General features: G+C 55.4%; 1 protein-coding gene across 4 annotated transcripts in view; it reads right to left on the bottom strand.

Moving 5' to 3' along the window:
• Window positions 1-17,358, bottom strand: part of PCSK6 (proprotein convertase subtilisin/kexin type 6) — a 229,232-nt gene that overhangs the window by 188,842 nt on the left and 23,032 nt on the right. For 3 of the 4 annotated variants that reach the window (XM_059912271.1, XM_059912272.1, XM_059912270.1), the window contains exon 1: window positions 3,048-3,338. The exons of the other annotated variant lie outside the window; for it this stretch is intronic. In XM_059912271.1, the coding sequence (XP_059768254.1) occupies window positions 3,048-3,338 (291 nt within the window). Of the gene's footprint in view, window positions 1-3,047; window positions 3,339-17,358 lie in introns of those variants that run through there. 4 annotated transcript variants of the gene reach the window in all.

Here is a 17,358-nt window from a genome sequence, read left to right on the forward strand (position 1 = left end):
CAGTACCACAACTAGACGACATTGAATTTACACGTTAATTCAGGGGACCTGTGACAGTCAGCCCTCCCATCATGAACATAATCTGTCTCTCCATCATTCAGGCCTTCTTTCTCCCAATGCTTCTTTAAATGTTTTGTAATCTTCTCCACGGAAGTCTCACGCTTCTCTAAGATTTATTCCTAAGTCTCTAACAGTGCCTATGCTGCAGGGAATTATAATTCCTCTCATCTTTGCAGCTGTGGCCACTGTCGGGCAGCTCCTGTTGATCAAGCACCCACTCAACTCATTAGCTGGTCTCCAGGTTCTCTCGGATTATCCTTGTGGCTAATTTTGTCATCTGTCAAGAGTGACATTTGACTCTTCCCAATCTTTATTCCTTTTTTTGTAAATTGTGTTGCATTATCTGGGGCCCCCAGGGCCAAAAGAGGCTCATTTGTCTTGTTCCTGATGACGCATATTTTTAAATGGAGCGGATCCAGAGCCTTTATCAGACTCTGAAGTGGACCCACGATTCAAGAAAGATGAAAAACCATGAATAAACAGAATCAGGTTATCAGTTGTATGAGAGAAAGAAAGTAAAGCAATCAAGCCAGAACTTGAGCGCAGCAAAGACCCAGGAGAAAAACAGTCAGGGCAGGTGCCGGGCGTAACACTAACTGCCCATGAAGGGTTTGGGGAAAGAGTCACCCAAAGGAGACCTGGGACCAGAGAACGTAGCAGGAGATGAAGTGGACGAATCACAACTGTTGGAGGGGACACACTCTTGTTGTGTGAACACAAACAGCTTCCAGCCCGCGCTTCACCGCAGTTCATTCACCCATAAATCAAAGCTAATAATATCTACATCTTATTTATGAGTCACAAATTCTCCTGGCTGAAAAAGGCAAATAAGGTTTTTAAAGAGTTCTTACTGAATAGGTACAAGGTGGAGTGCTCCAGGCCTTTTCCACATTAGCAATGCACTTGGGGGAGGTGGGCAGGAAAGCGGGTTTGGGAATAAAGAATAACAGGCCTTCCTTGAGTAACTGCACGTGCGCGCGCGCACGCACGCACGCACGCACGCACACACACACACACACACACAGTCGCCTGACACAGCTCGTATCCCAAACCAACCAGCCCCTCAGTTTGAGAGCGCCTCCAGCGGCAGCCCCCGAAGCACGCCCACCAGGCTGAGCGACCACGCTGTGTGCAGTCCACCCTGGCTGCCCTGGACCAAGTGGGGAGACCCTGAGACGCTCCCCCAGAAGGTCCCGGGTGGAGGGGTGCACACCCTGAGCAAACTTCTCTCCCACAGGCAAAGTGAGGACAGCAGACTTCATGCACAAGCAACTCAGTGAGTCAGAAAGAAGTCGTTTCAAAGATCGGGAGCGGCCAGGGGACTGGCATTTCTGATCCCCGAGGACAGAAGTCATGAGGGGGAGTCACCGTGCCTCTCTCGGGCAACGTCCAGGAGCTCTCCACTCAACTTCAGTTCCCCTCTGCTCATTTAATTATAAGAGCCAGGAACCCAGGCACTTTGTAATTTACCACGCCATTTAAAAGTCACTTTTAGCGGGAGACAAATTGCTGGGCCATCTGGGCAGAGCAGCCAAGTGTAGCAGGAGCTGGGGCCCTAAGCCAACAGTGTAAGCAAGGCACCGGATGGACCCTGAGGAGCCCCTTCTTCAGTCTGGACCATGAACCAGGGAGATTTAGGAACCACAGGGAGAATTGAAGCCAGTGCTACCCAAAGGCAAATCTTAAATCACAGGATGTTTGGAGAGACTTGAGTGGTCAAAATACAACAACAAAAAAAGATATACAAGGATGTGATGGGTTGTTTCAGACACACTCTAACCTGCGATGTGAAGTACAGTTGAAACGGGTAGAACCCACTTTTCCCGAAGGTGGCACATCTCACATTAGCAGCATCCGGACTAGACTCAGGATGCAAAGAGATGTCATTTACCTCAGGGCCGCACCACACTTTGCTAGCTTCTGTCACGGATAACGATGAAACTAAATTTAACGCTGCTTGGCAGTAGGGCTTGAGTTATGAGCGCGCGAGTCTCTGTCACTCCATTTGATCCTCTAAGTGTGTAGTTTGTAGGAGATTTGTTCACCGTACGGAGAGGTCCACTGGTGGGACTGCACATTTGAGCCTGCTGCGGCCCCTCCACCCGCCATAAATCAGGATCAACCCGCCCCACTGCCACCCCGCAGGGTTGGAGCAGGAAAAAGGGACCTGCCACGGAGGTCCTTTGGAGTTATGCAGCCTCTGTGCCCGGAGCTTGTCCCCTCTTGCTAACTGACAGCAGTCCTGAGAGCGAGGCCGCGGGAGAACGCCTGGCTCCCCGGCCAGGGTCAGGCCCGGCAGGTGCTCTGCAGCCAGAAAACACGGGATTGTCTCAACCACTGCACACGTACGCACTGTCACTGCCCGGACAGATGGAGAAGACGGGAAGTGACTTGCCTAAGTTCACACATCTGGTCCGCAGAGAACTACCATCAGAACCCCGCGCGGAGGCCCAGAAACAAAGCCAACTCCCTCCACCCCCGCCGTCGCCGCCAGAAGCCTGGAGGGGTTTCAAACGCGGGACAGCCGCCTCCGACCCTCGGCGCGACTGCCCGGTCCCGCGCCACCCGGAACGCCTCCCCGACGACGGCTCCCGGGCACAGGCACCAGCCGCTCTCCCTCCGGGAGTCGCGGACACTTAGGGAGCGCACGTCACCCCCGGAGCCGCCTGCCCCTCCGGCGCGCGCACAGAATCCTGAGCCCCGCGCGGCCCGACGAGGTCAGAGGGCCCGGCGCGGAGGGGCCGGGGTCGGCGGCGGGACGAGCTCGGGGGACACGGAAGACGGCTCCCGCCACAGGCTCCCCTCCCGTGCGGCTGGGCAGGTGCCCGCGCCCGGGTCGCTGCCCCCGTCGCGCCGGGCCTGCCCCTGCGTCCCCGCCGAGGGCCCCGCGCGCCGCGCTCCCAGGCGACTCCCTGCAGGGCGGCCCCTCGCGCCGCGCCCGCCGGAGGCCGGGAAAGTTTCGGGCGCGCGGGGCCGGCCGCACTCACCTGGCCCAAGTTGAGGTAGCCGTGCGCCGCGGCTACGCGGTCCGCCGCGGCCGGGCCGCCCAGCACTTGCACCGCCCAGTGGTTGGTGTAGACGGGGCGCGGCGGCGGCGGCGCGGAGCAGGCGGCGGGCAGCGCGAGCAGCAGCAGCCAGCGCCAGGGGCGCGGCGCGAGCGGCCGGAGCCCGGGCCCGCCGGCGCCCCCCGTGTCCGTGTCGGTGTCCGCGTCCCCGGCGGCGGCGGGGGCCCGGGGCGGCGGCCGGGGCCCTGGCGCGGGCGGCGCGCGCGGAGGCATGGCAACGGCAGGCTCGCTCGGCGCCCGAGCGGCGAGTGCGCCGGGGGGTGGGGTGCCGCCTTTTAAAGCCGCTCCGCGCCGGGGAAGCGCCGCCGCCGCCGCTGCGGGCGGGAGCGAAGGAGGAGGGGACGGCCGCCGCGCGTTCCCGCCCGCGCGGCCCGGCGGCGCCCTGGCCCGCGCTGGGTGGCCCGCACCCGACCTTCGCGCGCCCGGGGCGAAGCGCCCCCCTGGAACTTCCCGCAGACTTCGGGGGCCCTCGGGACACGCGTTCCACTGGCGTCCGGGAGGGCCCGGATCGTCTCAGGTGAGTCCCGTTCCCAGCCTGGCGGGCTGGGGACCGGCGCCCCCCTCCGGTCGGGCAGCCTGGGGGCCTCATTTGCCTGATGGTGTTTTGACCTGCGTGCGAGGCCTTGCTCTTGCTCGTCCCTGCGTGAGACAAGCGGCTCGCCCTAGGTCCTGGGTTCTGGGGGAAGAAGCCACAAGGAAAGACAGGTCAGGGCCCGTTCAGAACTAGGCCTGATGGAAGGGACTTGGTGAGGGGGGCAAAAACGTTTGGCAGATTAGCTGGCTTCGGGAGGAACCTCGGGGGACAGCCCCCAGGTTGCAGCCCACTGGGGGGTAGACGGTGCTCTGGATCCCGAGCTGTCCAGTTCCTAGCTGTGTGATCCTGGGCAAGCTGCTGTCCTTTCTGAGCACAGGGCTCCACCTGTGATTGCGGGTGACAGTAGTTATCTACCCCGTGGGGCTGTTTAGGGCATGACATGAGCGCTGGCCTTGCAATCGGCTGTTGATAAGTGTTTATATGAACGCAGGGCCTGCCGCATGGTAGGTGATCACTAGCTGTGTAGACTCTTAAAAGCTCCCGCTGACCTGGGACCAGTCAGTGGGAAAGTAAGTGGAATCATCTTGGCCCCTGCTGCCTGGAGCAGCCTAGAATCCAACAGAGACTTATTTGGTGCACCTGGAGAGCTGTAGAAATGTTCACACCTGCAACAGGTGAATGGCAGGGTCTCTTCTCCTATTCCTCCCAAGGGGTGTTGGTCCCAACTGGCCACATGTGGAAAGCAAGCCTTTATTACCTTGATTACTAGCGGCTGGCAAAGAAACAAAAACAAGGCCACGAAGGCCTTGAGGTGGGAAGGGAATCATGCCCTGATGGTCTGTCTCCAGGAGCAGCCCCTTGCCTTCGGGCAGCTGTAGAGAGCTCACTGTGCAAGTCTGTGGCTTGGCAGGTGGAAGGTCGGTGACGAGGGGCAGGAGCAGGTGGGGACAGAGCAGGACCCATGCCGATGGCTTCCCCGGGTCCTTTCCAGCCTCCCTCTCAGGAGCCCTTCGGTTTCATAACCCACATGATTCATCCTTTCTGCTGGCGTGAGTCACCCCAGTGGAGGTGGGAGAACAGGAGGCCCGACAGGGACCAGCCAAATTCTTGTTCACAAGTGCTCCTGCCAGGGGCCCCTCTGGAACCTGGGGATTGATTTCCCACACTTTCTTCCCTTTTCTGCACTAAATGCAGTTTGTCCTCCCTTTCCTCCCCTGGCCAAGTGGGCTCAGCCCACGATGCAGAATGCAGGCCCTGAGTTTCCCTCCTGCAGATGGCCTCGCCCTGCCCACGTGAGAGACAGAGGCCCTAACACAGGCTGGGCTGCCCTGCGGGAGACCGCACTGCCCCGAGAGGGCAGAAACAGTGCCCAGAACCCATAGCCTGTCTCTTCCCAATGCCACCCTGGCTGCCCACAGAGGAGGGACACTGGATTAAAGGCCTCCCTCTGTCACTTGCCAGCAATACACCTGTCACCTTTCTGGCCCCTGTTGGCCAGACTGTCCCTTGGCCCTGTCCTGGACCCCGTGTTGTACTCCTTCAAGTATGTGACCCTCTTCAAGCTAAGGCTACACTGCACATAATCTAAGTTATTATGAAGCGGCTCATGTCTCCCAAGAGGATACTGCCACAGCAGCAGTGATTTTGACAGACAGAGATAAGGGTTTTTCCATAATAATTTAGTAGATTAAGGGATTCAGCCCACTGAACTGAGAGGAGACTAAAATGCATCTGAATTTTTATTTGGAGGGATCCGAATTTATTTTATTAATAGATCTGCTCGTTTGGGGCTAAACTTTCCATTTACTGTGGACGTGCCCAGACAATATCTTGGCTTCAATGTTGTTGGGAGCCCAGCTTCCCAAAATGAACATCTTAAAGCACCTGCTGTGGGTTGCCCATTGATTTACAAGGTGACAGGACAGCTCGATCCCAGAAGGACCAGCCCTTTGCACTGTGACCGGATCTGGAATAAGACCTGCCTCGTCTTCCTGTAGGGAAGGGGTTTACCACGCACTCCAGCTCCAGCTCTCCAGATGGCCCTTGAGGGCCACACAGCTCTGTAGGGACGGGGAGGTGGGGCCTACTGCTTCCCTAGACTGAGGTCAGCAGGCCTGCGGATGGACAGGACATGGACCACAAAGGTGACTGGAGCCAGGAAATTTTTCAGAAGTTTTTTTTTTTAATTTTATTATTATTTTTAAAAATTATATTTTGGTCACACTACACGGCGTGTGGGATCTTAGTTCCCCGACCAGGGATCCAACCCACACACCCTGCATTGGAAGCGTGGAATCTTAACCACTTCAAAAGGAGGCAATTTCTGGATCAAATTCTGTTTCAACACACCCCAAGTGGCTATGTGAAATCTTCTGCTATCAAGTGGTCCGGGCAGTACTGGGCACCCCTTGGCCCCAGCTGTGTAATCCTGTACTTGCTGTGAAGGGATCAATGGTGGGCATGAGAACACGTAATTCAGTAACATCTTCCCAGTGATGCCACCTCCTCTTGTCTGATTTGGGAAGATACTAGCATAAATATCACATCTTTGTATTAGCATTTTCTAAAACTTCTGAAGGGAAGTTTTCTAAAACTTCGGAAGTGTGCTAAGTTCGGTAGGTTGGGGTGGCATCCCTCAAAGAATGTCTGATGGGCACCACCTTCAGGATGTGAGAGAAGAGCATGCACTCAGCAGAGCTTCCCTGCTACTTGTGTGCAACCCCGGGCGAAGTTATTCCAGTATCCTCTGCCAAAATGGCAGTAATGATGCTGCGCCCATGCAGGGGAGCTGCGGAGCCAGTCAAAGCTGACAGGGGCCAAGCCCCTTGCCCAGCCTGGCACCAAGTACACGCTGAACAAATGGTGACACCGGTGACCACTGCTGCCGCCGGGCACCAGGAGCCTCCAGTGGGGTAAGATGGGCAAGGCTGCACACTCTGTCCCTCTGTGGGGTTCACGGGCACATAAATGTCCTGTCCTTCCACCAGGCCTAGTTGCACATTTCCTCACATCTTAACATCCCTGAAATCGGGGAAAATCTCACAGTCAGTGTCTTGTGGTCACCACTGGCCTGGACCGAAACTGACTTCTTCTTGAGAGGATTTGTGTTTGCTTCTGCCAGTGATCTGGGACACAGCTCCTGAGACCCCTTGGGGACCACGTGGGTGGTGTGACCCCCAGCTGAGAACCAGCTTATGGTTCAAATGATCAGTGCAAGCGTTTCTCCCTGCCTCCACCATGGCCAGGGGAGAGGCCAGAGGGCTCCCTGCTGTCCCTCTCTGGTGGTGGGTTTATTTCTCATCTTCTCCTGCACCAACGGTGTAGCCTTTCACTGGCACAGCTTCATGGAAGAGTCCCCATGACACTTCCCAACTTGGACACTTTTCCTTTCTCAGTAATATGTCAAATCCTGATGCATCTTCCACTCAAGGGTGTCTCTTGGATTTGATGAATATGGCATTAATGCCTCTAAGACACATTGCAGTAAAGATGCCTATTTAACTCTCTCAAATGTATTTGATGTTTCTTCGTGTAGCATCTATTAACATCCTACAGCAGAGGTACAGAGAGTGCCGTGTTTTTAATGAAAATCTGTTTTGACTCCTTTGGCAAAGCAAAGGTCTTCCATTGCCTGGTTAGTGTGAATTTTCAAATTCTACCCTTCTCTCAGGAGAACACCTGGATGCTTTAGACTACACAGCATTCAGAGGTGTGATGCCCGATGGGATGCATTCTGTAGAACTGACAGCCCTGCCACCAAGCCTGGATAACACACATGGTCCCTAGCCTGGGGGGACAGGAGATGCTGACACAGACGCCACATAGTGAGTGGGCCTGTGATGAGAGTGGGCCCGCGAAAGAGTAGACCACTGCCTCCTTCCACCCCTTCCACACACACCCCGTCTCCTCACCCCCCACCCCCAGTCCCGAGAAAGCACCCAGGCCCAGGGCTTCTACAAACCAGGGGTCCCCCAACTGACTCCAAGTCTTTTCACCCAAAATCCTTCTCGCTGTGGCAGGTCAGGGGTCTTCCCTTTCGGTCTGTGTTACTGCCAGTTTATCTCATCGTCTCCTCAGTGTGGGCTGATTCATATTGGGCTTTACTCCTTTTGGGGGCGGGGGGCTGACAATCTGAGGGGGTGCGTGGAGCAGCTCTCTGCCCACCCCACTCCCACCCACTCTTTGCCTCTCTGGTTAGACTCTCCCTTTTACCTAGCTCCTCCTCCTGTTAACAAAGAGTCTTGTGAAAACTGCTTCTCCTGCAAAACAATTATCCTGAATCTAGCAATTATGTATCTCAGTGTTCCTTTCATAAACTCCCAGGCGGAAATTTAGTGTCAAACAAGGAATTTAGGAGCAAAACAGCTGAAACTCCCTCAGAAGCTCTTCCCGACTAAGAATGAAAGCTTTGCCGTTTCTCTGTTTTCCCTTCTTGCCTTGGCTCCCAGGAGGCTCCGCGCCCCATGTGATAGAAAACCACAATGGTTTACTTTCTCCTTGCCGCAGCAGTTAGGATGCCTCTGGTTACAAGTACTAGAATATCCAAGTAAAAGGCACGTGGACAATAAAGATGGCTCACTATCCCATGAACAGGAATTTGGTGAGAGCTGGATCCAGGGTTGTTAATTCAGCAGCTCAGTGATAGCAGGGCTCAAGATAGCCTTCCTATCCTTTGCCTGGCCTTCTCCTCACGGACAGAGATAACTGCCCCACACTGGGGCAACTCAAGATGGCCTCCAAGGAAGGAATGGCAGGAGCGACCTTCCCTCTCGTGACTGTCTCATCTCCTTAGGGGAACACACCCAATGTCCAGTCCATTTCACCTCAGGCCCCACTGACCTGAACTGGATCACAAACCCTCCCCCTCCCAGGTAATCATTGACAGAGTAAGCGGGGTCGCCCACGTTGGTTTGCATCAGTCTTGGTTTTCCTCCTGGGGAAACATCACCGCCCCAGACTGAGCAAAATCAGAGATCTGCTAGCAAGACGCCGGTCCAGGAAGGCTGCTGGCTGGGCCTACCATCTCCTCCCCTCCCTTTCTATTTCATCACCTTCATATAGATTCAGACTGCAAATGCATATTTATTGAAAGGAAGAACAGAAGGGAGGAGGGAGGGAAGGAGGAGCCCCCCACCCCCATGCCAAGCAGACCCCCAGGATAGCACTGCATTTTACCCGAGCCCAGCAGATGGGCAACAGGATCTGCATCTTACTCCTGGGTGAGGACATCATTCCTTTGATGCCAGGATGAGTTTTGGCTTCGTTGCCTGAGCACTCTTTCCAAGTGAGAATAAATTAGGAACTTGGGCTCCGCCCCCCACACTCTCTGCAAATGGAGCGAGGCACAAGCTGGAGAGAAGAAGAGCTCGAAATCCAGTCCTTTCTAGACAACCATTGTCTCGGGAACCCGAGTGTATAAAGAGATAATGGGGAACGTGCAGCTCAGGGGCTGGGCTGGGTGCGGCGGAGGAACTGGCTGCTGCGGCCAGAGGCAGCAATGCGGTCCGTCACTCCTCTGTCCCCCCGCCCCCTCCAAGCTGCCCCTCCCTGGTTGCCCCGGTCCTCAGGGAACCCTCCCCCCGCCGCCCCCACACCGTGGGCTCCTGCTCTGGCAATTGCGCACACTCAACTTTTCCTCTCCCAGATCCTTCCCCTCATCTGCACGTTTCCCAGTGCCCCGCCCCCCACCCTATACAGGCTCCCTCACCCCCCTCCCCCCTCCGGCTCTTACCACCGAGGCCCTGGAGAAGGTCACCTGGCTCTTCACCTAAGGGTCACTGTGCTCCTGGCTCTCCGTGGACTCAGCACCTGCGACCGCAGCCGACCGCAGATGGAGAACCAGCCACCTGTCTCCCTGACACGCGCCATCCACACCTCCGCAGTCGTGCAAATCCCCACGCTCCTTTCTCCACCTCCCACCCTGTCCCCACCCTCACTCTCCCGAGGCCCCGCGTCCTTCTTCACCAAGTTCTCAGGGGAGACCGTCCCCTCCCACTGCACCCGTGGGCTCGTCTCCCCACCCTGCTGCCCGAGGGGGCCCCGCTCCTGCCGAGGACCCCACTCCCTTCCTGGGCACCCCCCTGCGCCCCACCCCGCCCCGCCACGTGGTTCTTCAAGGGTGTCCCTGCACCAGCTGCTGAGTTCTCTCTTTGCTGCTGTGATTCCAGCATCTTTAAAACAGCGATAACGACGAACTCTCCAGCTACCCTCCCATTTTTCTTCCTCCCTTTATAGGAAAACAAAACTCTCAAAAAGTTGTCTCCACCCAGTGTCTCGGTTTCTCTCCGGCTCTCTCAAACCCACGCCAATCAGATCACCCCTCACTGCCCGAAGCCACACCCTGCTTGCTGTCACCACTGCCCCGGGTGGCTAGAGGCCAGGGGCCAGTTCTCAGCCCTGGTCCCCGGAGCCCTTCCTGCAGCATGTGACCACTCGTCCCTGAAGCCTTTCCCACGTGGCCTCCGGGACACCCCTCCCCACCGCGCTGGTCCCCCCAACACAGAGACTGCTCCTCAGTCTCCACTGCTGGTTCTTAGCATCAAGGGCCCCAAGCCCCAGTTCTGGGCTTCCTCCCTCTCCCCTGCCCACCCACCTCCACTGCCCCACCGGGACGTCAGTCATTTTCATCACCGCGGGTGCCCATTACCGGCTGATGGCTCCCAACCTGTGTCGCCGGCTTGGACGTCACACCTGATCACCAGACACTGAGGACATCTCCCCTCTGCGTCTAAGGCTCATCACACAAACTGAGCTCCTGCTCTTCCCAGCCCCCTAACCCACCCCCAGATTTCCCATCATGGTAAAGGGCAGCCCCAAAGCCTGCGGCCCCCTCGACCCCTCCCCGAGTCTAGGCTCTCAGGGAATCTGGTCATTTCTACCTTGGAAATCCATCCAGAGCCTGAGTACTTCTCACCACTCCGACTGCTACCGCCCTGGGCCAGGCCACGCTCACATGTCCCCTGGTGTAACTCAGCAGTCTCCTAAATGCCCTCCCTATTCTGCCCTTGCCCCTTGAATCAGCCCTCAACACGGGGGATCATGTGAAACAGAGTCACATAGGCCACTCCCCAGCTTAGAGTCCTTCCAGGCTCACGCAGAGCAAAACCAAAGTCCTTGCAGCCCCAGAGGTCCCTTACAACCCACCCCAAGCCTCCACCCCCACCATGCACAGCCCGTTGGTCAGATATCGGAAGACCATTGAAATGGATGGTTTGAGCTTCCCGGAGGAAGTGACTTTTAAGCTGAGCTCAAAGAAATAAACAGGAAATACCCAGATGAGCAGACATCAGTCAGGTCTAAGTAGGAAAACAGAAACTGCACCAAGTGTTTACAGTGGATGGAACTAGTGACATGGATGATCGAAGAGCTGAGATGGGGGAGGGAGGGGCAACCCGACATTAACACCGACTCCCCCACCCCCGGTATGACCCGGCTCCAGGCAAAGTGCCTGGCAGTTGGTCCAGCATGTGCAAAGGCCCTGGGGCAGGAGAAAGGTGGTGTGGTGGGAGAGCTGGAAGAGAAGCAAAGGGGCAGGGGCATTGATAGTGAAAGGAGGGTGGCCTGAGAGGGGACACGAGGCCAGGCTGGGGTAGCTTCACCAGCCCTGGCAAGAATTTGGACTTAATGCCAAGAGGAGTGGAAAGCAGAGGAGAGACGCTCCCGCTGTTGCGACCAGCCAAGCCTCGTGGCTCTCAAGCCTGTATCTGCAGCCCTTCCCATCTTCAGAAGAACATACCTTGGGTCCCACACCTTTAGCTCTTTACTCAACACCCTCACTGTCTCTGGCCTCTTAAACACCAGCCTGCTCACCTCCGCCCTGCCCAGACCCTGGCCTCAAACGTTCTCTGTGACATTCATGGAAGTGTTGTTCCCTCACCTGGCTCCTGCCTGGCTCCCGTCCCAGTGGAGGCCTCACCGTGCACACACAGGCTGTCAGGATAACTTCCAGCCTGGCTCTCTGCTCCAGCTCACTGCCCCTCTAACCCCACCCCCAACCTGAGGCTTGGTTCCCATGTGCTCTTGGGAGCCTACTTAGACCATTGTGAATGTTTGCAGCCAACAAGGTGGAGACCAAACTCCATGAGGCAGAGCCCTCATGGCCTTAGCAAGCTGGCGCTGTCTTTCTTGCTCTTCCTGCCCCATCCTGCCTGCTCATCCCTGCTTGGATTTCAACACCTCCTCCCTGGGTGTGCCTTTCTCCCCTCCCCGCCCCCACATGCAAATTCCTCCTGCTGCAAGGCACCTCCTCCGTGAAGCCTTCCTTCACCAAAATCACCCCTCCCATGCCCCAGCCCTCTCCCTCTTGTCCCCAGGCAGAACTGCTCACCTGGCTGTGCTGCCTTACGTTCTGGTTCTGGAATCTCTCACACCCAGCTCGGTGCCGACTGGGGGCTGAGTCTCAGAAGCTGCTTTCCATCTCTTGGGGCTCCCTGGGCCTCCCTTTCCTCCCTGGTAGGAAGAAGCCTCAGACCTGGTGCCCTTCCCCTGTACAAACAAGCTAGAACCTCCTTCTGGGGTTTCCTACAGCAGTCTCTTCCAGAACCTTGGAGGAGGATAAGCTAGTCTGACGTGGGCAGGCAGGACTGTGAAGGGAATCCTACAGGTTTAAAAACAACCCATTGGAGCCCTGGGTTTTTCCTATAAATATGATTGCTGTCATCCTAAATGTCACTCCGTCCAGGTTATCTATCCCTCAGTATCAGGTGACAATGATTTTGCTAAAAGAATCAAGACCAGAAGACCTGACTGTAGATGGCCAAGAGCAGCAGCAGATCCAGGGCCAAGGGCAGTAGAGCCGGGTCTCGTCGACGCAAAGCAGCCCTATGACCAGGGCAGGCGTTGGGCTTGCCGAGCGGGGGCTGCAGGAGTGCAGAGGGGGTTTATGACGAGTCGGTGTATCACGTGAAACAAGGGGCCTAGAGACGAGAGAAGCCTGGTGACCACAGGCCCCACGAAGCAAGACGCAAAGGCACCCACGTTCCTTTCCACATGCTGCTTCAATTTTCTGCTGACCTGAACACAGCTTCCTGCAGGATTGCCCTGGTGCGGGCCCCGGAGTCCGGTCTCAGGCAGGGTGGGGCAGCGGGCAGTGGGGTGGGCTCTGGGTAGTGGGTGGAATCCAGCCCAGCACTTGCTGGCTGTGTCACTTTGGACAGGTCACCTTGCCTGCTAGGCCTCGGTTTCCTCCGCCGTAGATGAGACTTAAAACGGCCCCTCCATGGAGAGTAGGCAAGGTCATTCATGCAGGGCCAGGACCTTGAGGGCAGCCAGCAGGCTGGCAGCAAAGCTCCTGAGACGTGTGTCTCTGGTTTGGCAGATGCTGGCAGGGGTTGTGGTGACAGCAGAAGCGTGGGGTGGCAGGGCGCTGTGCCGAGTTACGTTTAGATGTTACTAAAACCTAAATGGTTACTTATCTTGCTTGGATCTATGTGGTGAATTTAGGCTTCCAAAAATCCACTTGAGGCTTTTTATATATTCACTATTTATAGTCTAAACTCTCCCAAATTCCCAAGCCAGCCAAAATCACTCCTGCTGTGTCTTCTCTCCACCCAGACGCACCAGCAGCAGAGAACACAGCGGCGTGAGCTGCGGCCCCAGCAAGCCCAGCACTCTCTCTCCTCGCGGAGCGAGACCCAGGAACTCCTCTGCCCTGTGCGGGGCCACTGGCCACCGTGTCCAGTCCCACCAACAACGCCACCAGGCCTGCCGTTCCATACGGTCATTTCCAAAAGGTGGAAAATTTGGTAACCAAACAATATTTCTGTGACCCATACGATTTTGCGTCTAGCTCTCTTCATCTGGATCGGGGCTAATTCCCTTATTATTTCTCTTTCTCCTGAGCCCCTTTTACCCCGATCCTGTAAGGCGATCTTTCGTTACAAACCAGCAGCATGGAGCAGTGTGCTCACCCCAAGCACGCAGTCATCATGGGTCACAGGTGGTCACCCTCGTTCTCTCAGTCCCCACCCTTGGGAACCTTCTCGCTCACGGCCAAGATGCTGCACCTCTCAGGTCAAAGTTCATGGAGGGCTTGGGGCACAAGCAGTACCACAAGACAGCACAGCAGGAAGTGAGCTCAGGTCCTGTCTCCCGGAACAGGCAGGGGAGGGTCTGGACAAAGCAGATGCCCAGGCAGGAGAAGGAGAGGCAGTGGAGCACTGTGGTTAGAGCAGAGATTCTTGAACTGACCATCTAGGTTCTCATTCCAGCTCTGCCATTCCTAGCTGTGTGACCTCAGGCAAGTCAGTTAACCTCTCTGGGCCTGGGTTTTCCCAACTGAGGATAAAATGGGCACAAAATCTGTGTTCACCTCAAATGAGTCAATGTAAAGTGCTCTGACTTGTGACCTGTGCTTAGACAGCATCACGTAAGAGGTGTGATTATGAGGCCAGACATCTGATTGCTACCTGTAAACACATGCTGCAGAAGTTTGTGTGCGGCTGTGTGAGCACAAATGTGCTCCAGGCCGGCCAGCCCCATGGCGCCGCTCCACGGAGACCGATGCTCCACATCCCAGACACAGAAGGAGCACGCAGCGCACAGACAGCCCCAGGGCCATCAGGAGGGAGCCAGGCAAGGAAGGAAGGAGGCAGTGGAGGCCAAGGAAGGCAGGACAAAGTGGGGGCAAGGAAGAGAAACACTCATGTCCTACTGAGGCCTCTGCCAGGCTTTCACGTACATCTGTGTCTCATTTGTTTTTAAAGCCGTCCCGTACAGTGGTTATCATTCCTCCCGTTTTACAGATAAAAGTGAATGTTCTAGTCGGGGTGGAAGGGTGGTGGTGAAGGCACAAGACAAAGGTGGAGGAGGAAGCCGAGTCACGCCCAGAGGTGCCTGTCCTGTCCCACAGACAGTGAGCGGGATCCTTGGATGACAGGCAAGGCCCGCGAGGCCTGGAGGGCGGGGAAGCAGAACCCTCCGCTGGTCCACCTGGGGGTCGGCAGAAACGGGCGACAGGCCTGGGGAAGTCACTGGCTCATGGTGACCATCTGTGCCATCCCCACCCCAGGGCTGTGCTCCTGGGCACTCAGGGTCCCTCCAGAACTGCCCCCGGGGTCAGCAGGCTACACTGTTGCCCCTAGAGGAGACAGAGGAGGGAGGAGCCGTGTCTGGAGCAGCCAGCCCAGGGAGGCCAGGAGGGAGGCCAGGGTTTCCAAGCTGGGGAACCCCTGGGTGGGGGGCCCGCCAGCCCCGGAGCTGCCTCCACTCTCTGCCTGTGTCACCTCCCTGTCAGAGGAACTCAAGAAAGTGAGTGCCCTGGGTGGGGGCAAAACTGGTCCTTTGGGACACAAAGCCCAAGGATGCACCCACACCCCATGGCCTTCCTCCAGAGGCAGCAGCGTGGCCACATCTGAGGAAGGGCACCGTCCACCAGCCCGGGGTTCACATTTCCACAGGGCAGTTGCAGGACTAGCTGCTAGGCTTGCAGATAAATGCTAGATGCCCAGTTAAATTTGAATTTCATATAAACAATGAAAAAACTTTTCAGTATAAATATATCCCACACAATAGTTGGGATATACTTATACTAATTATTTATCTGAAATTCCAACTTACCTGGCTGTCCTGTAATTTTCTTTGCTAAATCTGGCAACTTTACATGGGGACCAAATGCTTCAGCTGGAATTGGGGAGGGCAGGGTATCACTAATACTTTAAAAATGAAGTGCCAGGCGAAGGTTTTGGTTTAAAAATTCAGAACACCTTCTGATGGGGCCAGGAATCAAGGCAATGCAAACCACTAAAAGTGTCTTGCTTTCATCTTTTTGATGCCTCCCTACCGAAGGACAAGGCACTCTGTCTACCAAGGGTCTAGAAACATCTTTCTGCCCCCAATGTCTGTTTAGAAGGCAAGCCTACCTACCCCTGCCAGTGGTATTTGGGAATTGAATTATACCTTCTTTTTTAAAACAGAAAAAAAAAAGTCTTCTCTCCGGGGCAGCATTCACATGCCCATGAGCTCTGCCATCAAGTATGAATATTCTCTTAAAAATAAAAATTATGGTGTACTTAAAAAGGAGCATGTTATGTCAGCACTGGTGATAAGACAATTTATTACTGTCTACAAAAAGAAGGCTCTAATGATGTGGTGGAAGCAGGCTCAGCGGGCTGTAAATTATGAGCCATTCTCTCGCTGGCGGAAATAAATCCTCCTGTCAAGTCACTGCGCTCCCCCTGACGGCCACGGGCTGCGGAGCGGCAGGAACTACATGCCTGTCACCTGGGGAGCAGCCCCACTCCACCCCTTGGGGCTCCCCCAACTAGTCCACACAAACCTCCCACGACCTGCAGTCACATCTTTGGGACACATGTCCTTTTTGACATGAAAAAATAACAACTGTTTATGGTCTTCTAATAGGCAAAACAAAAAAAGAGAGAGGAAGGGAGGGAGGGAAGGAAGGAAGGGGAAGGGAAGGAAGGAAACAGAATGCAGAGTTCATTGGGAAAGGAGCAGGATTCGAGATCAGAAGGCCTCATTGGACACCCTGCTTTGAGGGAAATGCCCTTCCCTCCTGAGCCAGGCTTTCCCTGGCTGGAAAATGAAGGACTTGGGCTGAAGGCGAGACCGGCAGGGACTGCTGTTCCCACAGGTACTGTGCTCCCATGCGGTGATGAGCCTCCTGAGCGGGAGGGGTTCAAGAAGAGCTGGGGCAGCACCTGCTGGAGATGGTGAGGAGGGGCCTCCTTCACCCTCCAGGAAGCTGAGCTCACACTGACTCCCAGGGCCAGCTCCCCAATTCCAGAACTCAGTGTAAACAGCCTCAAGCAGAGCCGGTGAGCGCCCCACATCTTCCCCTCCAGTGGCCTTACCACTGTCCAAAGGCGAGCTGTGCAATCAGCCCCTTCCCCTGGAGCCCGCTGTCTGCATCCAGACAGAGATGTGCACACCATGAACAAACAATATGGGTGATCGCTAGGCGATAAATATGACTACATATGTCTACTGTGTATGAGCCTGGGGTTAAGTGCTTTCCTAGAATGGCTGAAGGATTAGTTGGCAGGGTTGCCAGACAAATACTAGATGCTGAGTTAAATTTGAATTTCAGATAAAGAATGGGAAAAAAAATTTTTTTAAGTATAAGTATATCCCACACAATAGTTGGGATATACTTATACTAATAAAATGATTTGCTATTTATCTGAAATTCCAACTTACCTGGCTGTCCTGTATTTTTATTTGCTAAACCTGGCAACTCTAGATAGGGACCAAATGCTTCAGCTGGAACTGGGGAGGGCAGGGTATCAATAATACTTTAAGAAGAAGTACCAGGCAAAGGTTTTGGTTTAAAAATTCAGAACACTTTCTGATGGGGCCAGGAATCAAGCTACTCAAACCATTAAAAGTATCTTGCTGAGCTCAGATACAGGCCATTAGGCATCTAGACAGATTAAAATAACATAAAAATAAATAAAAGCAAAGAAAGACACAGACAGGGAGGGAGATAAGACTAAACGAAACACCTGAGACTATCGTAATAACCCTCGGGGCCTCCGGCAGCAGCATCCATGGGAGAAGCGGTGGCTCGGAAATGGCTCATGCCAGGGAGGTTTTGCAAGCTGGTGTATCAGGCAGGATTTGGGTGACCCGGGAAGCATCCCTTTGCCTGCCAATCCCCCTCCCATCCTGGCCCCAACGGGCTCCGCCCAGGCTGTGCTCGTTCCCCACCCCCCCAGGGTCCTTCCCTGCTCCCGCTACCCA

Source organism: Balaenoptera ricei, chromosome 2 (genome assembly GCF_028023285.1).
Source record: "Balaenoptera ricei isolate mBalRic1 chromosome 2, mBalRic1.hap2, whole genome shotgun sequence".
Taxonomy (NCBI): domain Eukaryota; kingdom Metazoa; phylum Chordata; class Mammalia; order Artiodactyla; family Balaenopteridae; genus Balaenoptera; species Balaenoptera ricei.